The following is a 24,172-nucleotide window of genomic DNA, read 5'->3' as shown; positions in this document are numbered from 1 at the left end:
GGTCTCTAATGCAATTACTCAACCCAACCATTGTAGTATGAAAGCAGCTATAGACAATATGTAACAATGTGTGGCTGTGCTATGATAAAACTTTATTTATGAACACAAATATGTGTCACAAAATATTCTTCTTCTTTTGATTCTTTCCAATGATTTAAAATGTAAGAAGCATTCTTAGCTTGCAGGCCTTAAAAAAACAGGTGGCAGGCCAGATTTGGCCTTCAGGCTGCATTTTGCCATCCCCTGGTTTAGACCATTAAGTTTGTGTCTGGGTTCAGGGCCATTGCCCCAGCTAGTATTAATAGTAATTTTGACGTGCATTATTTCTTTGGTTTATCTCTGGGTTCACTGAATAACTGCAGTCAGAAGTTTGCGTCTTTGCCCTCATATAAAAACTGTACACATTCACATCTGTATCAACGTGAGTCCAGTGAGGAGACAGAAACCACACAGTAACTTAAATGGGAAATTTAGCAGGAAGAATTACTTTGCAATTATAGAAAAGTAACTGTAAATATTAAAAGAAAACCCTCAGCTAAGGGAGAGTACCTAAAGAAGGATAAACCTAGAAGGTTGTTTCCCTCCCCAAGGTTTGGGTTCAGCCCTCGCTAGAGAAGGTGTGGTTTCAGCCCACTGGATGGTGGAGAAGTTGGTAGGAAGGGCCAGAACTTTGCACAGGCCAGAGCTGGTCTGCAGTCGCCAGGCAAGTAGGAATATCCCTGTGGAGCACAGGCAAGCCAAGGCTGGTTGGCAGGTACACAAAGGGAGCCCAACATGCACAGACAGTCAGGGTGTTGATGTTGACACGAAGCCTGGACCATACAGTATCCGTGTCTGAAGGGCCGCAGCAAACAAACCTCTGGGACCAAGTCAGCCAAGACTGATGGGTGGGTGAGCAAAAGAGGTCAAGGTACTGCTATAGGTGCTGCTAGAAATGGAGGCTGAAAAGCTGCAAAAGCCTAGTGCACTTAGGTGCACAGCTTAGGCTGGGGCAGCTATGGGTGGCTGCTGGGGCCCTGGTGCACATGCATGTGGAGCTAAGGAGAGGGTCTGGGGAGCAACAATCAGGCTTGGGAGGCTCTGAGCCTCTGCACAGGATGAAGGTCCAAGGTGGCCCCAGGGTGTGTCCCCATGGTGCTGAAGAGAAGGTACAGGAGCAGCAATCTGGGCTGGAGCACAGGCCTGTGCTGTTGGGGCTCCTGAGCCACCATCACCTGGGTGGAGAGCTGGAGAAAACACAGGGTGGCCAATCGGTTGAGAAAGCTGTGTCCCTGCAGGCATTTAGCATGAGACAAAAGTGCACTGGCCGAGAAGCAGGGGAAAAGGGTACTCTCCAGGAGCCTGGTGGAAGAGCCACCTACACCAGGAGAGAGGACCCCTTCCTCCAGCAATGTTGTTCCAGAACAGCCCACTACTGATGTACCTCATGACAGCTGACAAAGGAAAAATATATAAAGGGCCCAGATCCATTTTCACAGATCAGGCAACAAAAGATGAATTTGGAGCTAAGACAATATATTGATTAAGTGACACCACTCCACATACACCCAAACATATTCTACCATACAGGTCAGCAGAATGCAGGCCTCAGAGGGAAACGATGGTAGCCTCTAAAGAAGGAACTACTCTCATGATAAACATAGATAAGACATTGGCTTTCTGCTTGGATTCTTGGAGTGATGAGCACTTTTTATCTTTTGCAAATGTTTCTACTGTTGGAAAGCTGTGTTTGCGGGGGTGCTTTTAAATTCTACATCCAGGTGATCACCAAGTGCTTTGAAGACAAACCCTACAAAGCCTATCTTCTCTTTCAGTCCACAAAACTATTACCATAGTTGTCCTGTAAATTTTGCCTGGACAAGTGCAACACTTCTGACCTCCCAGATTTACCCTGGTCTCAGTGCTATTCACCATACCTTTCTCTTAAGTTTTCTCTCAGATTCCCCACATCATCTCTTCCAGATCTTCAACACCCAAATAATTCCTGTACCAATATATTAAGCAGAAAATCTGATCTCAAATGTTTTCACAATTTTATTAGGCACACCTCCAATATTGCAAAATTTACTTACTCTAAGATTTTTACAAGTTGAACCCCTCTATCAAAAGACAAGGAAGCCTCTGTTAGTGGCAGTGTTTATTAGACCTAGGGGAAGGTCGGGGTCCTGCCGCTTTTACCCAAGGTTATTATAATACACAAAAGAGAGGCAGCTCAGACAAAAACTATGATAAGTAGCATTAAACTTCATAAAATTAAGCTCTCTGCCCCCCACCAGACAAAAAAATAGCTTTCTAGTTCCCAGAAGTAGGAAGTAGGGAAAAGGGGAACTGATGACTAGTAGCAGCAAGGATTCTGTAAAACCAGCTCTGCCTTAGAACCTAGTAAGCAAGGTAAGCTGGGCCCCACACTGTGGTCTACATTAGAAGCAGACAAGCCTGTCCCTGTGTGTAATCTGGCTTTGTGAGATCTTCCAATCCTCAGCTGTTGCCTCAACACTCAGACAGAGAAGGAATGCTTTTATCCTTTTTAGAGCACTGATGGCTGGAACTCTAGAAATCTGGTTTCATTTTTTTTTAGGATTCTAGAATGTCATATTTCAACCTGTCCTAAACTTCTCTTTGAAGGGCAGTTGAGGGGATTCCCTGGTGGCGCAGTGGTTAAGAATCCGCCTGCCAATGCAGGGGACACGGGTTCGAGCCATGGTCTGGAAAGATCCCACATGCTGTGGAGCAACTAAGCCCGTATGCCACAACTACTGAGCCTGTGTTCTAGAGCCTGCGAGCCACAACTACTGAAGCTCATGCGCCTAGAACCCATGCTCCACAAGAGAAGCCACTGCAGTGAGAAGCCCGTGCACCGCAACGAAGAGTAGCCTCCACTCGCCACAACTAGAGAAAGCCTGTGCAACAAAGACCTAACGCAGCCAAAAATAAATAAATAAAATAAATTTATTTAAAAAATAATAATAATTAAAATTTTTTTTTAAAAAAATGGCAGTTGAGTTTTTGGCTATTCTCCAAAATGATAATGAAGTTAAAATTAATGAATAGGGTACAGAGCTAGATAAAAATAATCTTTATATAAGAATATGGATTTTTATCCTTTATATATGTCGTGCTTAATTAGGAGGAAATAAAGGATAACATGGTATTTCCACTAGGAGAAAGATTATGCAATGAGAAAATCTCATGTTTTGCCAAGAATCCTTTACTATCTGTTTTCTTTTAGAAAAAAATTGATAAAAAATTTATACATGCTTACTTTGAATATATGAGAAATATATGTACAGATATTTAAAAGTCAGATTAGAGCTTGTGTGTATAAATTAGGTCACTTTAAATCTAACCCACTGTACCTAATTTCAGAGCCAGGGGCTGTCAGATTGCCAGCCATCTTGAAAGTCCCCCCAACCCAGATCCTCTCTGTGACCCACAGGTGGCCCTCACATGGATTCATCACACAAGGTGCCGCCAAATCATCGCATTTTTACACGTTCTTTTGTCAGATTACGGAGTTTCCACACCATTGTGTTATTGGGTCAGATGTTCCCATATCAAAACTGATGTTCATTTTTCATAATCTACTGCCATGTTTTTCAGAAAACTAAGCAAAACTCAACATGAAAAAGACAGTTCTAAAACTGAACACGGGGAAGAATGCTGGAGGGTTCTGAAGTCAAGGTCATGGCTCAAAAAGGGGCAGGACATTTGGATCATTAAATGAAAAGGCCCAAACGAGGTGCTCAAGGCTTTCTAGAGTGGGGTCAAGTGAGGAGACCAGGAAGGATGTAGGAAGCAACTTGAGTTTGAGTTCCCCAGTTTCCCAAAGCACCCCCACCCAATTGAGGCTTGACCCCCTCATTAGTATAGGACCTGCCTGGACACTGCAGGCCTCTGAGTTTGAGGCCACTGACCTCCTGTCGGAAATAAGCTCTTATTGTACGTCTGAGCTCCTCCCTGGGGGCAGAAAGGAAAATCCTAGGGAGTGGGGATGTGTACCTTCCTTTCTTTGGAGGGAGAGCTCACCTCACACACCCCGGTTCTGCTTCCTGCTGGGATGGAATACAGGAGCTGGTTCCAGTGGCCCTTCCTAGAGATAAAGGACAGAGTAGCAGCAGTCTGGGGAAGCCCCTTTCCAGGCTTGGAAAGATAACCCCATACCCCTCTCCCTTTGCTGGGCTAGGACTGACAGTCCTTTCCCTGGAACACGTCTGAGGTCACTACAGGTTATAAGGGACTTCAGTTAAAAAGAATCTGCATCATTTTCTTTCCTCCCACCTTTCCTTCCCAAAGGAAGGTGCTGGTTTGTTCACATGTTTCTCTCCCAATGGCAGGACACAGGGAGGGGTCTTGGGGTCATCTGGAACATAGAGGGCCTATCCCTCTTCAGACCCTAGAGACTGCATACCCATAAACACTTTTCCTTCTGTGGCTTCCAGTTCTGACCCAAAGCAAATTGTTGATGTTATAGGGGCAGTTCCAGCAAAGAAACATGACGGGAAATGTGGCAAAGGGTGGGGACCCACGCTCCTGGCACTCACATCCTCTCAACCAGAGCTGACTCAGGACCCACTGGAAAGCTGACTTCATGGCCTTTGGACTCTCTTTTACTGCCCCCCTCTTTGATAGTGCAACAAAATCAGCCTGTGCTTTTTCTGATTTTCAAAGCCTGATATCCATTTTGTGGATCTGGCAAACTCCAACTGAACAAACAAATTTGCTAGAGCTGAGGCCAACCCTCTCCAGTAAAGAGTTCTGGCTTAGGACATAGAAGTCAGAGCCAGGGCATGCAGAGTTGTCAAAAATCTGGGCAATTTGGGCTCTGAGGGAGGAAGACTAGGAAAGGGTGTGATTAAAGGCCAGGTCCTTGGGCTGAAAAACAAGGGCAGGGGTATGACCAGGTTATCTTGGACCAGTTAGTGGAGGGATGATGTGGGTGTCATTAGCAGGACTAGACCCTAGGATTGGAGGGATGAGGGGACGTGGCATTGGAGCTGTGTTTAGGGGTTTTTTTGTTTTTTTTTGGCTGCCCCACGTGGCTTGCAGGATTAGGGCCCAGGAATTGAACCCCAGCCCTCAGCAGTGAAAACACAGAGTCCTAACCACTGGACCACCAGGGAATTCCCCAGGGGTCTTTAGACTTATGATCTGATCTTACCTACTTGATACCAAGTAGGTAAGAGACCCAAAACGATGATTCATGACTGGAAAACAGTTTGGGCGTGGTTAAAGGACCTGACTCTGGAATCTGGAAGGAAAAACAATGCTTCAGTGGTAGAGAAGGATATAGCAGAGACCTGAATAGAGACTAGAAGGAAGAGAAAGAAGTCAGGGAAGGGAGCTTTCACAGAAGCCAAAGGGAGTGATCAGTCAGAAGAGGCAACCCAGCCCCCAGAGACCCGGGAAATTCCCTTGCTTCAGTGGGCATGTCTCCAGAACCTACATCTTCCTCCCCATGCAACGAATCAGATCCTCCAATAAATCTACTAGGTTGATTGGGACTTATTTTTTCTCAAGGGTTGAATTCATGCAGAAATCCAGGTTGTGAAATTTAATTCCTTTCCAGACAGATGAGTGACTAAAGTACATAGCCTGAGCTTATTGAACAATTTATGAGAACAGAAAGACATGAAAACATGGGAAAAAATTGGTGTTTGAAAGTAAAACAAATTGATTATTCTTACTTAAATAAAGCCTTCTACTTTTTTATTCCATCTGATTACAAAGAGTGGAAAAAACATGTTTATTGTTACTGCCATCTTCACTCTCAAAAAGAGTATGGGGACGGGTGGGGGTCAAGACTTCTGAAACCCCCCCAGGAGGTGAGTGAGGTAGTGATCTGTGAGGAGGGGTGTCAGAATAAGGCTCCGCCCACAACCCCACCCACATAGGACTCCCTGAGTGTCCTCGGCTGCACCAGGTGTAACTTACTGCTAAATCTTCCCAGTCTCCCTCCCTGCCTTGTAAAGCTTCTCCCTCAAAAGCTGTTCTCTGATGCATCCTGAGGTGTCCTTACCCATTCTCCCCGCACACACAGAGCTTCTATTCTGTGTACTCTGGGGTTTGTTGAGGAGCGACTTTTAGCCAAAGCCTCGTCCACACTCCTTGTGTGCTTATGCTATCTTAGGGTGGATTCCCTGGAGAGACAATGAGGCAGAGAATTGAGTGGCTTATCGGGGAATGAGGACAGGACTGGGCAGAGGAAGAAGCTGACCTGCAATGTGTTTGAGATCATTCAGTTTCATGGGGACCCTGGGATCTGGGATGACCCTGTGGAGTTGTCCCAGCAGAGTCCGGCTAGGGTTTTGTCTCCCCGTATCAATCAGTCGTTGGCCAGGAGGCATCCCTTGGGAAGTGCAGCTCCCTGTGGCTGAGAGCAAGTCTAGTGAGGAATTCATCTCTGCAGCTATCAGCAGCAGTTGGCTGGAGCAGCCCCACAGTATCCCCACATAAGGATTCTCCCTACAGTGTGTGAAGAAAGCTGACTGATCACAAGAGCCTTGCCCACACTCCCTGCAAACACACAGCTCCTCCCTGAGTGAGCCATCTGGAGCCCTCCTGTCGGTTCTTTTCCCAATGCCTGTCAGCACTCCCTGAACACATGACGCTTCTCCTGAGTCGGCCACTGGATGTTCCATAAATGCTGACTTATTGCTAAAGCTTCCCCACAGTCCCTACACACACAATACTTCCCACCTAAGTGCGTCCTCTTTGAGCACTGAGGGTTGACAGCTACCCACACTCTGCACGCATAAGGCTCTTGCCCTGAATGTGCCTCACTGCCTGATGAGGGTCAACACATCTCTGAAGTTTCACTCACACCCCACACACACATACAGACTACTCCCCGCATGTCTCTCTGGCGTAAGAAGAGGTTCGACTAATTGCTAAAGTCCTGCCCAGGACCCCTGCATACACAAGACTTCTCCTCTCAGTGTGTCCTCTGGTGTCTTATGAGACTTGACTTGTTGCTAAAGCCTCACCCACACTCCCTGCAAACATAATACTTCTCCCCTGAGTGTGTCCTCTGGTGCACAAGGAGGAGTGATTTCTGGCTAAAGCCCCGCCCACACTCCTTGCACATGTAAGGCTTCTTCACTGTGTGTGTCCTCCGGTAATTAACAAGGGTTGACACCTGGCTGAAACTTCGGCCACACTCACTATACACATAAGCCTTCTCCATTGAGTGTGTCCAATGGTGTCTGATGAGGTTCGACTTATCTTTAAAGCCTCGCCCACACTCCCTGCAGACATAGGGCTTCTCCCCTAAGAGGATGGTCTGGTTTGTAATGCAGTTTGATTTGGGGCTACAGTCTAGTTCACGTTCTTGACAGTTGACTGCTCCAGAGCTTGAGGTTTCTAATTCCTTCATTTCTTTGTCTGCTTGCAAAGGGTTTACCCTTTGGGCTGCGCTGGGCTCTATTTCTACCACTGCGCTGCCTTCTCCAGGACTTGCTGACTGTTCTCAGGGTGGGCTGGGCAATGCACGTAAGGGCGGTCTCTCCTCTGTCCTCGAGCACCAGAGTCTGGAGTCACCTTCTTTCTCTTGGCCTTCTGTGTTTTCACTCCAGCAGCTGTGAGCAGAATACTGCTGCCCCCGATGCCCCAGGCCAGAATCCCCCAGGTGGAAGTGATTTTCTACACACACACCCGGGAAGATCTGCAGCGTGTGTTAGCTGAGGAACCGCTGACAGAAAAAGGCCAGAAGGCAGGAAGAACAGGGGTAGATCTCTGGCTTTGGTTCTGCTGGAGAGAGAAGGTTTTCAGTTAGAGAAGCCCTAAGTAGGGCTGCTGGGCCGTTCTGCCTTGTCTTAGGACAGAAAGTGTCTTACTGCCACAACTGTAATTGACAATATACATACAACACAATTTGTTTCCCACCAATAATTCCTTTACATTCCACTTCTACACATTCCATTTTCTATTGCAATCCAGAAAATCCATAACAAAAGCATCTTCTATATGTCAGTCAGACTAGGAACCTTTTTGCTCTGCAAGTAGCCTCAACTACCCTTAGACTTTTCCTCTGACTAAATCATCTAAGTCTATATCACATTGATATAGACTGTCCACAACTCTGTTCTACTTGGAGGTAACAGTCTCTATGACCTATGTGGAAACCTCTTTCATGTCTTTTCTATTACAAAATAGAAGACTGATATACAAAAAAAGTCACTAGGTCTGAAGGCTTTCAAATGTAGGAAACAGTATATGAAACAGTGGTTAAAGAGACTGTATATGAAATAAATCTGAATTTCCAGTTGTCCACCCACAAACAAATACTAAAAATTTCTAAGTACTAGGTTCTCTACTAAAGTATTGTGGATTCAGCAGTGGACAGAAAGACATGCTCCATGATTTCAGGATTCTGGTACCTTGTGCCCAAACTAATCCCATTATAGTGACATCAGACGTGGCTATGGGATTTGCTTTGGCCAACAAAGGTTAGTGAAAAGTTAGTGCTTCTTCCAAACAAGTTTTAAGAGGCACAGTATGGTTCTATCATTGCTGTTTTCCCTCTTCCTTAAGAATCCCATGACCCAGATAGAGGCTGTTCCTTTTGCCTAGATCCCAGAGCCAGTAGAGCTGAACCAATAGAGCTGTATACCTGAACTGTAGACAGTAGATATTAAGTAAGAAATGAACATTTGCAAAGTTTGGGGTTGTTTGTTATCACGGCATTACCTAGCCTAAACTAACTGAAATATTTCTCCTATGAAAGCTTTAAAGATTATTTCAGGGAGTACCTTTGAAGAAGAGACATCATAACATGAACATGTGAAGAACTAGAGAAAGAGAGACTGGTTTAGGAGGAAAAATAGTATGATCTCAATTTATCTCAATTATCTCAAATAAGTTTGAGAATAAACTTGTGCTGTCTTGTAACCAAACAGAAATATGAAGATAAAGCACAGGTGAGACAGTGACAAAGAAAATGGATTCATTATAATAGGTGATGGGTAAAATCGGTGAAGTTCACAAACTGTTCAAGGGTGTGAATACTGACATAGAAAAAAAGAGAATGTGACACTAGTCCTATGGACCCTTACAGTCCAAAGAAAAGAAAAAAGTAAGAGAAAAGCCCACAAGAGACGTAAGAGGCAGGAGAACTGCAGGATATTGTGGTGCTGAGCAAGACAAAGGACACAACTTCAAGAAATGCAAGTGGGATCCAGGCATTCAATATCAAGACTAATCTGAACAAGGTCATTTTGATATTTTCCTTGGAACCCGTTAAACATATTAACACAGAGAAGGAAGATAATATGACAAGAGAAAAATAAAAACAAAATCTAGTTAGACTGACTAGCTAAGGCCAAATCAAAACACACAGAACCAGACTGAAACAGATGAATCCACACTTAATTAGATGGAGCTCAAACGAGATGAAATCAGATCAAAACATGTCAAAGAAGATGAAAATGAAAAAAGTAAACCTGATTAATCCATATCAGGGAAATAGCTATGCCATTTAAGGAAACACCTGAAGAAACTCCTGCCTAAAACTAGTTTGTGTCTCCAAAAATGTGATTTTTCTCTACCTGATTTATCTAGAGCTACAGGAATATCTAGAACCACGCTATCCAATATGGTAGCCACCAGCTGTATGCTTCCTGAGCACTTCAAATGTGGCTGGTCTGAGCGAAAATGTGTTCTAAGTATAAAATAACAACCAGATTTTGAACACTTAGTACAAAAATAAAGAGTAAAATATCTAATTAATTTTTATATTGATTATATGTTGACATGAAAATATTTTGATATATTGGGTTAAATAAGATATTATTAAAATTAATTTCATCCATTTACTTCTACTTTTTTAAATGTGGTTACTAGGAAATTTAAAATTACCCACATGGCTCACATTATATTTCTACTGGACAGCACTGATTTAGAGCAAGGGGTGGGAAAACTATGGCCCACAAGCTAAATCTGGCCCTCTCTTTCTGCACAGTCTACAAGCTAAGAATGACTTTTAAATTTTTAAAGAGTTGGAAAAAAATCAAAAGAACAATAATACTTCATGATACATTAAAATTACATGAAATCCAAAATTCAGTGTCCACAAAAGTCTTACTAGAACACAGCTATACTCATTTATTTACCTGTTGTCTATGGCTACTTTAGCCCTACAAGGGCAGAGTTGAGAGTGGTTACAGAAACCATATCACCCACAAAACCTAAAATAGTTACTTTCTGGCCCTTTACAGAAAAAGTTGGCCAACCCCTGATCCAGAGAAATGTCACAATCAAAAGTATTTATCAACCTAGATTTAAAGAATCGATGTCAGTTTTTAAATAAATGAAAAAAATATGGCTTATGAAACTCAAAAGCCATACAAACTTTGATATTTAATGTTAACTTCTGTCTTAGAAGGCATTTCTCACTGCTCTCCCCTTGCATACTGTGCCTCCACTGTAGTTCCTTATACCCAGCAGGCACCCCAATTCCTTAGGGCCTTAGCACCGATGAGGCCCTCCACCTGAAATGCTCTTATCCTAGATACCTAGAGTTCTAACTCCCTTTGGTCAAATGTTACCTTCTTGGTGATTTCAAATACCCAGTTTCAAAATTCAGCCAGCCACACTCTCACACTTAATACTCCTTTATCCGGTTCTATTTTATTATTATTTTTTACTACGTAGTGCTTATCACCTTCTAACATACCATATTATAATATCCCTATATATGTAATAACAAAAATGGAGTATACCCTTTAAAAATTGTGAATCACTACGTTGTACACCTGAAACTTATGTAATATTGTAAATCAACTATACCTCAATAAAAAAGAAAATTAAACATATGCAAAAATTTTTAAATAATAATAATGTCCCTGAATATGAAGCTTTTTGTTAGCTGTCTCCCTACAGTAGAAAGTAATTCCCCATGGGCAGAGATTACCACTTCATTCACTAACATGTTCTAAGTGTCTAGAACATTTTCTGCCATATGGGAGGTGGTCAGTAAATCTCCACTGAATTAATGAAGGAAAGAACACTGCCTCACCAATGAGAGCAGATTCCTATAATTCTCCAGCAACACTTCTCTGTATAGGTCCCTCTGCTCAGAGCTCAGTCTCTTCCATTCTGCCTCTGTGAAGACCACAGCCACATCCCTGAATGTAACTGGTACCTATAAACAAGCAATAAATTAAGGGACATACAGCAAGTCCCCATCAGTCCTCCCACTATGAGGAACATAGCTGGTGGCCCCGGAGAGTCTGGATATGCAAGAAGTTGATCTAATTCTTTTCAGAGTACATGGTTCTCTGTATCAAGTTCTTCTGGGCATTATTACTACGGCTTTGTGTTAAAATCTGAGGAGCACATAACTGATGCATAAAACTCATTCCTGGCCCTCGGACGCTTTTGATTTCTTTGGAGAAATGATTTGTGAATCAATTTGAAAACCTAAAGCAGTGCTCAATGACCCTGAGGAATGGAGGAATTCTGAGATGAAGAGTAGGGCATGCACTGGAGAAGAAAAAAAGCATCATGTACACAAGGCTTGTGCTGGGCATTAGGGAATAGAGACGATTTAGAGGAGAAAATGAAAGAAAACGTCAACCATAGAGAAAAGCAGGAGTGAACAGATGGAGCCCGGAATAAGCATTTTTGAAGAGTTCGGGTTATACTAAATGGGATCTGCAAAATCTGTCTTTGCCTGGTATTTTAACCTTTTTAAAATAAAGCCCTCAATGCTTCACTCATCACGTAGAGCAGTACAGGTGTACCTCATTTTACTGCACTTTGCTTTATTGCCCTTCATAGACATCAAGTTTTCTACCATTGAAGGTTCGTGGCAACCCCAAGTCAAACAAGTCTATTGGCGCCATTTTTCCAACAGCATTTGCTCACCACGTGTCTCTGTGTCAGATTTTGGTAATTCTCACATTTCAAATGTTTTTATTATTATTATATTTGTTACAGTGATCTGTGATGAATGATCTTTGATGTTACTACTGCAACTTGCTGAAGGCTCAGAGGATGGTTAGCATTTTTTAGCAATAAAGTGTTTTTTAAAGATTTTTTGGATGTGGACCATTTTTAAAGTCTTTATTGAATTTGTTACAATAATGCTTCTGTTTTATGTTTTTGGTTTTTTGGCTGTGAGGCATGTGGGATCTTAGCTCCTTGACCAGGGATCGAACCTGTACCCCCTGCAATGGAAGGCGAAGTCTTAACCACTGGACCTCCAGGGTCCAATAAAGTATTTTTTAATTAAGGTATGTATATTGTTTTTTCACACATAATGCTATTGAACACATAACAGACTACAGTATAGTGTAAACATAACTTTTATATTCACTGAGAAACCAAAAATTTCACGTGTCTCACTTTACTGTGATATTCACTGTACCATGGTGGTCTGGAACCAAACCCACAATATCTCCAAGTTCTGCCTAGACTTCAATAAGCTTCCTGGAATGAAAGCAGGGCATTTAGCTTACTTTGCTTCCTAGCCCCAACCCCACTGGACATTCTCTAGGAGTATAACTTTGTGTCTATAGTGTATCAATGAATGAAAAACTCATAACCAATAGGGGAAGATGAATTTACAATCCAGTGAGATTATAATTTAACTCATAGAACTGAAAAGTTGTTTTCATTTTACAGACCGGAAAATTTATTTAGGCTTTCTCTCATTCTTAAATTCATATATTCTTTCTTTCCCTTTCCCTCCTTCTCCCTCCCCTTATCCATATAATTTTTCTTTGAATATTGGACATTTTAGGTAAAATATTGTAGCAACTCTGGATACCAACCCTGCCATCTTCCTAGGTTGTGGCTGTCTGCTTGTTCATTTGTTTTGAGACCTGTCTGGATTAGTTCGATGAAGGTTATTTCCCTGAAGCAGTGGCTCCTCAGAGGGTGCAGCCTTGAGCAAACACACAGTCACCCAGACCTTCCCCCTCCTGACAGAGGGCTCTCTTTGTGTCTCTCCTTGACTTCCCCGTTAAGCTTCCAGCAGGTCTCTATTGCCTCTATTGGTATCACACCCGACTGTTAGCCTCCACTATTGGTTGCTGATTGCTCTACTGTTTTCAACAATGTCCTGGAGTATAAATGGCTCCATAGTCTGATCCAATTAAAGTCAGATCCTTTTGCAGGGGTAATTTTGAGGCCAGTATTTGAGACTTACTCCGACCCGTAGGAGAGCTCCTCTCAGCAATTTCTTTCCCTGCTTTCTCTGTTAAACTTCCAGGTGATCTGCCATTTCCCTTGTTGCTATCACAGGCTTCTCAGTTTCCTCTTAATTGCTCACCACCAAAATCTCCACTGTTTTCAACAACACCCTAAGACTTCAACTTCCCTGCTCAGTTCCACACAAAGCCAGTCCCCTTAGGGAGCGCTGTAGAGCTCTCTGTTCCTATGGCCTGCCTCCCACCAGGGCAGGACCTCTGCACCACTACTCAGAGGTGGCACAGGACTGGCAGACCACTTCGCTCAGTGTGACACTCCTGCTCTAACAGTGGGGCACTGGGCAGGGGTGGCAGCTCCTTTTCTTCTCAGCATGCTTCTCCTAGCACAGGATCTCTGTCTGCCCTATGAGCAAGATGAGGATAAGGCAATAAGGTCCCTCCTGATTCTTGACCACCTGTGCCTGAGACAGAGCTTCCATCATACAAATAGGGTCATCATACAAATAGAGATAGAAAATGCCAGACTTCTTGGCCATACTTGCCTGCCACACTGAGCTGGGGGGAATAAGAATTGCTGGTAGCTTGCCCCTCCCAGGGAAAAAGACTGGGAACTGGGGGAAGAAAGTCCCATCTTCTTAGCTGTACCCATTTGGAGTACAGCTTCCATTACACTGAGCTGAAGGGTGACCAGGAGGGAGCAGGTTGTGGGACAAATGCCACAGACTCTTGCTGATTTAGTAGATTTTCTTGAATAAATGTTTCGCTACTTGCCACATGTCCTTAAGAGCAATTTTGAGAGACTTTAAATAAATGTAACCCCAACTCACCAGTATTTTGGACTTTTCCCTCCTTTTCTTGAAGCCAGTCAGTCTTGTGAGAAGGCAAACCTAGAGAAGGAAAAAGAAGCTATGAGAAACTGGGGCTCCCATGGTGCTGCCAGAGCAGCTCCTCCGTGACTTGTGAAGAGGAAGTCGCCACTTGCCTGTGATCACAAGGCATTCGCAGTAAACCTGGAGCCCTGCTCCCCCTCTTCACCCCTCTGGACCCTCAACAGCACTCACCTTTTGCCTTGTGATTCTGAGTCGGTGTCTTCACAGTTTCCGCAACTTCCCTGTTCTCCAAAGGCAACATCTCCTCCCAGTCCTGCTCTCTCCAGGCAGAAGGATCAGGCAACATCATGGCCCCGGAGTCAGCCCCGTGTTCGCCTTGAAATTCTGCCAGGAGGCCTGGTAGAAATGATTTCATCTCAAGATCAATTTCTGCTGCCTGGTGTGATTCCTCCAAAACTTACTTATAAAAGCCCAACTTGTTGCCATGCAGCCGGGACCTGTGGGACAGAGAAGCAATTTGACATTGCTGGGACCCTTACTGTGGGCCCTATGCCTGTGCATCTTCAGCAGGGATCCTGTCCTCTCACACAATACACATAGAGTCTCAGTCCACAAGGTTCCTTGCTTTTTTTTTTACCTCATTCCTTTCTAGCCTGTAGGCCCTTTGTGGTAGATATCATCAACATTCCCAATTATTTGTTTCTCTGTATAATTCTCTGCCCCTGACGTCAGGCTTGGTCTCATGACTTGCCCTGGACAAGGAAATGTGACTGAAAGTGACAGTGCCACTTGTAAGCACCGCGTTATTCCACCATCTCTCATGTTCTGAGAACAGAGGAAAGGTAAACCTACTCTAAAAGAAAAAAAAAAAAACAAGGAGGTACTTCCCTGACAGTCCAGTGGTTAAGACTCCACACTTCCACAGCAGCGGGTGCACGTTCAATCCCTGATGGGGGAACTAAGATCCCGCAAGCCACAGGGCATGGCCAAAAAAAAACACACATAAAATCCAAAAGCCAGTAAGGAAGTGGTGGGTATATTTTATTACATATCAATTAAAAGGTTCAGTTTAACAAGGACCCCTTTAGGAAAGGTGGGGGGTGGGGAGCAGGGTTTAATATGTGTGTTTAATCTTTGATTGTCTTTTCATAAAAAATACTGCCGGATAAACAACAAGGTCCTACTGTATAGCATGGGAACTATATTCAAAATCCTGTGATAAACCATAATGGAAAAGAATATGAAAAAGAACAGATATACGTATAACTGAATCACTTTACTGTACAGCAGAAATTAACACAACATTGTAAATCAACTGGACTTCAAAAAAAATTTTTTTAAATACTGGAGGTATATATAGAAAAATAATAAAAATGATTATCTATGGGAAATAAACCTATCTTTGTTTGCAGTCATGACTGTATCCTAGAATCCAAAAGTCCAAATAAAAACTAGAAGTTGTAGCAGCTCATACAACTCAATATCAAAAAATCGCAGCTCATACAACTCAATATCAAAAAAACAACTCAATTAAAAAATGGGGGGACTTCCCCGGTGACGCATTTGTTAAGAGTCTGCCTGGCAATGCAATGGACGCGGGTTCAAGCCCTGGTCTGGGAAGATCCCCCATGCCAGGTAGCAACTAAGCCCGCGAGCCACAACTACTGAGACTGCATGCCACAACTATTGAAGCCCGTGCACCTAGAGCCCGTGCTCTGCAAAAAGAGAAGCCACCACAATGAGAAGCCCACACACCGCAACGAAGAGTAGGCCCCGCTCTCCACAACTAGAAAAAGCCCACACACAGCAACGAAGACCCAACGTAGCCAAAAATTAATTAATTAATTAAAAAAAAGAAAAAAGGGCAGAAATCTGCAGAGACATGGATGGACCGAGAGACTGTCATACAGAGTGAAGTCAGAAAGAGAAAAACAAATATCGTACAATATCACTTATATGTGGACTGTAGAAAAATGATAGAGATGAACTTATTTGCAAAGCAGAAATAGAGTCAAAGATGTAGAGAACAAACTTACGGTTACCAACGGGGGAAGGGAAGGTAGGTTGAATTGGGAGATTGAGATTGACATGTATAGACTACTATGTATAAAATAGATCACTAATTTGAGAACCTGCTGTATAGCACAGGGAACTCTACTCAATGCTCTGTGGTGACCCAGATGGGAAGGAAATCTGAAAAAGAGTGGATATATGTATACGTGTAACTGATTCACTTTGCTGTACAGCAGAAACTAATACAACATTGTAAAGCAACTATAGTCCGATAAAAATTAATTTTAAAAAAAGGGAAGATGTTTAGTGAAGACTGATACACAGTATGGCACCTAGAGACCTCAAATTTTCAGTATACACAGAACATGGACTGGATAAGAAGCATTGCCACCAATGAATATACAATTCTGCTTTCCAACTTTTTACCAACACTAGGAATTATCTAACTTTTTAATCTTTGCTAATCGAATACATTAAAAATATCCACTTTTTGGAAGATAAAATAAAATAAAATATAAAAAAAAGGAGCAGAAGATGTGAATAGACATTTTTCCAAAGAGGACATGAAGATGGCCAACAGGCACATGAAAAGATGCTCAACATCACTAACCATCAGAGAAATGCAAATTAAAACTACAGTGAGATATCACCTCACACCTATCAGAATGGCCATCATCAAAAAAAACACAAATAACAAGTGTTGGTGAGAACAGTTGATGGGAATGTAAATTGGTGCGCCCACTGTGGAAAACAGCATGGAGGTTCCTCAAAACACTAAAAATAGAAGTATTATATGATCCAGCAATTCCACTCCGGGTATATACCTAAAGAAAACAAAGACACTAATTTGAAAAGATACATGCACCCCAATGTTTACAGAAGCATTATTTACAACAGCCAAGATATGGAAACAACCTAAATGTCCATCAACAGATGAACAGATAAAGATGTGGTATACATGTACTACAATGGAATATTACTCAGCCATAAAAAGAATGAAATTTTGCCATTTGCAACAACATGGATGGACCTGGAGGGTACTATGCTTAACGAAATAAGTCAGAGAGAGAAAGTTTGTACCCAACATCTCCTCATTTCCCCTATCTGCAGCCCCTGGCAATCACCACTGTACTCTCTGCTTCCCTGAGTTCAGCTTTTTAAAATTCCACATATAAGTAAGATCACACAGTATTTGTCTTTCTCTGTCTGACTTATTTTACTAAGCATAATACCCTCCAGGGAATATAGCCAATATTTTATAATAACTGTAATGGAGTATAATTTTTAAAAATTGTGGATAACTATGTTGTACACCTGAAACCTATATAATATTATAAATCAACTATACCTCAATAAAAGAAAAACTAGAAGTAGTAAGTTAATTTAAATTTAGCAAGGTGGCTGGACATGAGGGGTCAACATACAAACATCAATTGTATTTTTAAATACTAGTCAGAAACAACTAGAGAGTTACATTTTAAAAACATTTCCAAAAATTCAAGAACATAAAATGTATAGGAATGAATTTGAAGAGATGTGCAAACATTCTACACTGAGAACTACAAAATGTTACTTTGAGAAATTAAAGACCTAAATAAATAGAGAGATATACTTAGTTTGTGGGCTGGAAAACTCAGTGCTCTTGAGACGTCGGTTCTAACCAAACTGATCTACAGATTCAACACAATTCCAATCAAAATCCCACAAGACTTATTTTTGTTGAAAACATCTAGCTGATTCAAAAAAATATTTGGAAATGAAAAGGACCTTGAATAGCTAGAATAACCCTGTAAAAGAAGACTTATGATAAATGGTTTCAAGACTTAGTATAGGGACTTCCCTGGTGGCGCAGTAGTTAAGAATCCACCTGCCAATGCAAGGACAGGGGTTTGATCCCTGGTCCGGGAAGATCCCACATGCCCCGGAGCAACTAAGCCCATGCACCACAACTTCTGAGCCTGCGCTCTAGAGCCCACAAGCCACAACTGCTGAGCCCGCGTGCCACAACTACTGAAGGCCACGCACCCTAGAGCCCATGCGCCACAACTACTGAAGGCCATGTGCCTAGAGCCCATGCTCCGCAACAGGAGAAGCCACTGCAATGAGAAGCCCGCACGCCACAACAAATAGTAGTCCCTGCTCACTGCAAACTACAGAAAGCCCGTGCGCAGCAACACAGACCCAACGCAGCTAAAAATAAATTTAAAAATTTTTTTAAAAATATAAAAACAACAGACTTAGTATAAAGCTGAAGCTATCAAGACAGTGTGATGTTGATTAAATTAACAGAAGAGACTGTCCAGAAATAAACCCACACTTACACAGTCAATGATTTTCAACAAAGGCACCAAAGCAATACAATGGTAAAAGGAGAGTCGATTCAACAAATGGTGCTATAAACAAGTACTATGTCAAACCTCAAAACCTCAAACCATACACAAAAAAAATACATCAAAATGGATCACAAACATAAATGTAAAAGCTAAAACTTTAAGCTTCTAGGAAAAAAAATCATAGGAGAATACCATCATGACTTTGGTGTAGGCAAAGAATTCTGAAACAACACAAATTCCAGTTGTTGGAGGTGATGGTTACACGGGAGTACACGTCTGTCAAAATCCATTGAAACATATACTTCAGATCTGTGTAGTTGGTTGTATATAAATTATACCTCAGTTTTTTTAAAAAGGGTAAATTTAAGTCCTTCTCAGTTAAGGACACATAATGAAACATTTATAAGTGAAATGATATGATGTCTAGAATTAGCTTTAAAATAATTCTGCAAAAAAAGGTGGGAGGCAGGGGTGGTATATGAAACAACCTTGAACATGAATTGAATATTGTTGATGCTGGACGATGGATTTGTAGTTTCTATGTGAAAAGTTAACCACCAAAAAAAAAAGGCATTAATTATGTAATTTTGTTCTTATGTTTTAACTTAGAAGAAAGCCCTCTGGCAGCAGTTACATGCTCCAAAGATGTGTTGTAGAAATTAACAGTGCAACTCTTATCCGTCACATGTAACAAAGAGAGGAATCATATGTGAGCGTAGGTTTGTTCAAATAAGTCAGTGCTGAGGGAATAAAATATTACAGAGATTGTAAAGCCCAGTGCCTGGCACAGAACAACTCCCAATAAGTGGTAGTTACCATCATTTTTTATTTTACAACAGCTGACACAGTCTTGGGAATCCAGCAGCCAGGATGAAATGTTGCTAGGGCAAGGACGGTGGTAACCTGAATGAGAGCACTTGTCTGGGGTAATATTCCCTGTTAAAGGCCTTTGCCCTTAAATCAGCCCTGGTATCCTACAGAAACAAGCAGGTCCTCTGAGCCTCAAATGGAACACTGCAGGGCACAAAACGTCAGGATGAGCAAAGGAAATTTGCCCAAGGTCTGGAGAACAGAAGACACTGCAGAAACATGGAAGGTGAGTGGTATCCACCTGCAAGAAGTCCTCTTGTTCTCTATACAGTCCTCTCTGGGCAGGCAGGGATGTGAGAAGGTGAACCTGAGGATGAAACAGGCAGTGTGAGCTTCAGGACTGTCTCTTGGCCCCCAGATACCAAGCTAAAAATCCCCAAGCTTAAAATAAGGGGTGCTCCTCTTCTTTAAAAAACAAAAACAGCCTCAGATCTGTCAAAGAAGAATGTAGACAGCTTCCTGGGGACACAGTCATATGTGGGCATCAAAATACAGCCTGTCCTGATATGCTATTAAATAGGAAAATCATCCTTTGTTACTAATAATAATTAACACTTACTAAACTCTTACTATACACCACAGACAATTCCAGGCACTGTACAACTTTTGTCTCCCAAAGGCCCGGAGTTAGGTCTTCTAATAAACTGAAGTGACAGAGCTAGAAAGTGCCTAGATTTGATCTCTAGCTGTGGAGTGCCATGGCCTTAGCCCGTTGGATGAGTTGTAATGTCAGTGATGGTCAACCCCTACCGGGTGTGACAGTTCTCAAAGCATATCCAAAGACAAGTTGAGGAGATGTATATGAAACAGGATTGTCTGTGAATTAATGAATGTTGAATCTGGTGATACGTCCATGTGAGTTTACTGTACTATTCTACTGCGTGGGTTTAAAATTTGACCTTACCCCAAAATTAAAGTCCTGATACCTGGGTTTCACCAGATCCCAGAAGTGATTCGGACAGTTGGCCAGCAGCCCTCAGAGGTCCCCACACTACCTAATCTGGGTAAGTCCCAAACTAGAGGTCTGAACCCCAACACATGAGGGAAAAGCATTCTAAGAGAGGGAGAATTAGCCAAACAAGCCACTTACATTACAACCAAATCTGGGATCTTTGTCATAAAGCAGAGTGGGCCCCGGGATGAGGACAAACCGTGGGACAAGAGATCCCAGAGAAGCAGACCTGCCTGCACTCAAAAAACTGCCTAGATGCAGGCCCCAGCGGTGCAGTGCACCATCACTGTAGGATGTCTGCCTCAGGCCCCAAACCTCCCCATTTTCTAAAAACCCAAGCAACTCCAGAACCAAGACACTCCACCACCCCTTACGGATATTTTGCCCACGTCGAACTCACCTCCACCCACCGCCAACAAGCCAACGCAGAGCAGGGCCTGAGATGCTCTCTCCTCCACCCCACCTCCGCCCAATCACCATTGGGTCATATTCAGCCCCATCAAAAACAAAACTTGACATTCACGATCAGTCCTGGGTTCCCACAACCGTTCAGGGATGCGGGACGCACGTAAGTGCTCCCAGGCCAAACAACACCCAGGGACACATGGCCCAAGCCGCGCCCCCAGCCCCCATCACAAGGGATGTCTATTTGGCCCTGGCTGAACACACCCCTACACCCCAAATAAACGCCGGGGATGCGCACTGGAGCTGCCCCCTACTCGTAAATTGTTTGGCCCAGAATATACCCACCCCGTTTCCAAGAAAGAAATTTGAGTTCCAGGTCTCTCGCCCCAGCCGAGGAGTGAAGTTCCGCGTAACGCCCCGCAATTCAGGGATTCGCAGCTAGAGGAGTCACCCCATTTCCCCGCCACAAACGCGCACCTCGAGCCGCGCCCCCTCCTCCAAGCACGAAACCGCCCGAATCCGCCGGCCTGGGCCGCCGCACTCCCCCAGCAGCCGCACTCCTCCCCAACTCCCAACCCTAGGCCCTGCCCGGCCTATCCCCACCCTACTGCAGCAGGGGAGGGACACCGTGGGGCCACGGGCCCGGCAGGCCTCGCTCTCCAAAGAGGACCCGACCGCTCACCCCGCCCTCGGCCGCTCAACTACACCAGAACTACAGTTCCCAGAATCCTCGCGGACTCCCTTCCCGCTGGCCGTCCCAGGAGCCGCTTGTGGACCGCGCGGTTAATTTACCACGACAGTGGCTATGTAGTGACAGCCTACCCGTCTCTGTTTATAAAATACCCATGCATAAACAGGTAGTGGTTCCCGAATGAAATCTCTGTTCCCTCTGCCTGTTCGCTTGAAAGATTCCCCAGAAGCCTCTGCGGCCGCTTCCGTGACGGCTTCCAGGTCCACACCCTCGGCGCTCAGGGTCACCCGGCGAAGGCAGTTCCGGTTGGCTTGTGGAGGGTCCGGCTTCCGGTTGCGAGCATCTCAGGTGGATTTTTCCTATCGTGACCAGGCTAAATTCCCTGGGCTTAGGCGCTAAAATATGCATGCCACCTTCCGCGAGCACCATCTAAGTTTGGCTCTGTGCTGTTCGCTCACCCCTGTGTTCATTGCCATTTTACTTGTGGGGGGCGGGGGAGTTGGCGGTTGGAAAACGGACTGCGGAGGTAAAGCGGACTCCCAAAGTCTCTGTTGATCCCTTACACTCAACTCCGGCGCTCTCCTCGCCGTGTAGTCACTTTCCCCTCGTCAAGGTTCTCAGGGTTAGTGACAAGCTCACATCCAGTTCCTAGAGGATGGAAGTGATCTCGGGTGGCCTCGGCCTGTGGTGGTTTGAAGCAGCGTCTCAGTTCCCAGACCAGAGATTGAAGCTGCGCGCCGTGGCATTGAGAGCACGGAATCCTAACTGCTGGACCACGAGGGCCAGTGGCTAGTGACAAGGCCCTGGATCGTCTGCTTTGTAGAAGTGGATTTCAGCAAAGAGATGGAAAGTAATGAAACAAGTAAAGTGTTTATTAGGAGGAAAAAAAGTACATGTGGGTAGACACACAGGGGCAGGCTCAGAGAAAGAGTAGCACCTTTGGGGTAGTTTAAATCACTTACGTGGGGCATTTCTTCTGGGTTTCCTCTGGCCCATCGTCTTGCTTTGCTTGGCTCTGAGTCCACATTTGATCTGACTCAGGGCCCCCCACTTTGGGCCGTTGTGTCTTTTAGCCAAAATAGAGTACAGCCCTAGGGTTTCTGGAAAGAAGAACATATTATGGTCTGGCACCCCCTCCATTCTCTGACTGCTGAGGAACCTTTCTGTGCATGTGTAGTTTGAGAGGTCTCCTTGACCTCAAGAATGAGAAATAAATATTCTCTTTATCTTTTATCCAAGCAGAACTCAGCTTCTCCTTGCTTCTGCCATTATCTTTATCTTGGAGTGTCTGTCCACAGGGGAAGGATTCCAGCTGCTCAGCCTGGGGCCCATCTGTCGCCTGCCTCAGAAGCCTCACTCAGGCTGGAGTCTGGCTCTTTGGCTTTTTACCAAAGATCCTCTTTAAGGGCTAAGCTGGTACCTTCAACTGGCAACACGCCAATTGGGATTCGGCAAAGCAGACCAAGTTCAATTCATAGGAAGAGCGTTTAAATTGTAATGGTAACTGAAAATTAGCTTTCACTGTTATCATTTCCTTGAGAAACCTATTTGTAAATCATGTGCCCCTTTGATATGTATGTAAATCTTTTTAAAGGCTAAGAAGTATGTTGTTTTTCTTAAAGGCCTGGCAGCCATCTCTGAAATAAACCATTAAGGAAGATATTGCCCTATGTTCCCATCATGTGGGAATTTAGCTTCAATGCCTAGCTCAAAACTATAACTACCTCCTTGTCATAGAGTTAGAAGTTGTTTTTTTTTTCTTTCAAATAAAAGTAATTAGTGTTCTCAGAGGGACAGCAGTGAGCAATGTCTTGAAGCAGGATCTTATTTCCCTGCCCAGGAATTGAACCTGAGTAGCCTGGATGAAAACCTGGAGTCCTAGTTGCTAGTCCACCAGGGGCTAGAGGCAAGATGCAAAGTTGCCCTGGCTCTTGACCCATTGTAGCAAGAATGTTTCAAGGAGGCAAAAACTGTAAAAACAGGTACAAAGTTTATTATTAGAAGCACAGCACAGGACTTCCCTGGTGGCACAGTGGTTAAGAATCTGCCTGCCAATGCAGGGGACACCGGTTCGAGCCCTGGTCCGGGAAGACCCCACATGCCAGGGAGCAACTAAGCCTGTGCACCACACTACTGAGCCTGCGCCCTAGAGCCCTCAAGCCACAACTACTGAGCCCACGTGCCACAACTACTGAAGCTCATGCACCTAGACCCCACGCACCACAATGAAGAGTAGCCCCCACTCACCACAACTAGAGAAAGCCCGCACGAAGCAACAAAGACCCAACACAGCCAAAAATAAATAAATTTATTAAAAAAAAAAAAAAGCACAACACATGGGAGAGCTCACAGAAAACAGTTTATTTATTTAAGACAGAAGCAAGGCAGAAGTACACACCCGAAGAGAAAGGGTGTGGGCATCCTCCTTAATGAGGAGGAGTGCAGTAAAGAGGTGATTGAGTCATTTATACAGGGCAGTTCTTCTGGGTCTTTGTTTTCCTCTGGCCAATTATCTTGCTTCTTTTCCCACATCTGACCTGCCCTAGGACCTTCCCCAAATATGTGTGTGCCTCCTTTTGCCAAGATGGATTCCAGCACAAAGGCTAGTGGGCGGTCTGACAACACCTATTATGGGATGACACCCCCTCCATTTTTGACCCCCAAGGAGCCTTCCTGCACATGTACAGTTGGTGAGGTTTCCTTGACCTGAGAGTGCTTGTCTTATCTCTTTACTCTAGCAGAGCTCAGCTCCTGCCACTAACTTTGTCCTTGGAGTGTCTAGGGAAAACAAAGCTCCAATTTATTCCACTTGACAAATTCCAGCTGCTCAGCCCAGGGACCCATCTATCTCCTACCTCATCGGCACAGGTGGCTACCCCCAATTACCAGGTGAATTTAGTATGAACTGTGAAAAAAAATGTACAGTAAAC

The 24,172-nt window shown here is 43.8% G+C and overlaps 1 protein-coding gene across 5 annotated transcripts; it reads right to left on the bottom strand.

Moving 5' to 3' along the window:
- Positions 1 to 1,396: 1,396 nt before the first annotated feature.
- ZNF343 (zinc finger protein 343) lies at positions 1,397 to 21,366 on the bottom strand. Of its 5 annotated transcripts, none has more exons than XR_011376720.1 (6): positions 20,897 to 21,366; positions 19,141 to 19,501; positions 14,210 to 14,475; positions 13,976 to 14,035; positions 11,012 to 11,137; positions 4,118 to 7,746 (listed from the first exon to the last, which is right to left on the bottom strand). XR_011376720.1 is itself a non-coding variant. In XM_070043550.1 (5 exons), exons 3-5 carry the CDS (start codon positions 14,391 to 14,393, stop codon positions 4,023 to 4,025), a joined length of 312 nt encoding a protein of 103 aa, XP_069899651.1. In that variant the 5' UTR covers positions 14,394 to 14,475; positions 19,141 to 19,501; positions 20,897 to 21,366; the 3' UTR covers positions 1,397 to 4,022. The 5 variants fall into 5 exon arrangements, 3 of the variants coding, with proteins under 3 accessions (XP_069899651.1, XP_069899649.1, XP_069899650.1); XR_011376721.1 differs by having other exon boundaries at positions 4,118 to 7,743; XM_070043550.1 differs by lacking the exons at positions 4,118 to 7,746; positions 11,012 to 11,137 and adding an exon at positions 1,397 to 4,090.
- Between the last annotated feature and the right edge of the window lie 2,806 nt (positions 21,367 to 24,172).

Source organism: Globicephala melas, chromosome 15 (assembly GCF_963455315.2).
Source record: "Globicephala melas chromosome 15, mGloMel1.2, whole genome shotgun sequence".
NCBI lineage: Eukaryota > Metazoa > Chordata > Mammalia > Artiodactyla > Delphinidae > Globicephala > Globicephala melas.
The sequence above is the reverse complement of the archived record's forward strand: the minus strand, read 5'-3'. Positions and strand labels throughout refer to the sequence as shown.

Coding starts and splice junctions, on each gene's coding strand:
- ZNF343 (XM_070043548.1), bottom strand. CDS start 14,393: ATGAAATCATTTCTACCAGGCCTCCTGGCAGAATTTCAAGGCGAACAC. Junction 14,036..14,209: donor TCAGAATCACAAGGCAAAAG/GTGAGTGCTGTT, acceptor TTCCTTCTCTAG/GTTTGCCTTCTCACAAGACT. Junction 7,747..13,975: donor GGGAAAAGTCCAAAATACTG/GTGAGTTGGGGT, acceptor TTCTCTCTCCAG/CAGAACCAAAGCCAGAGATC.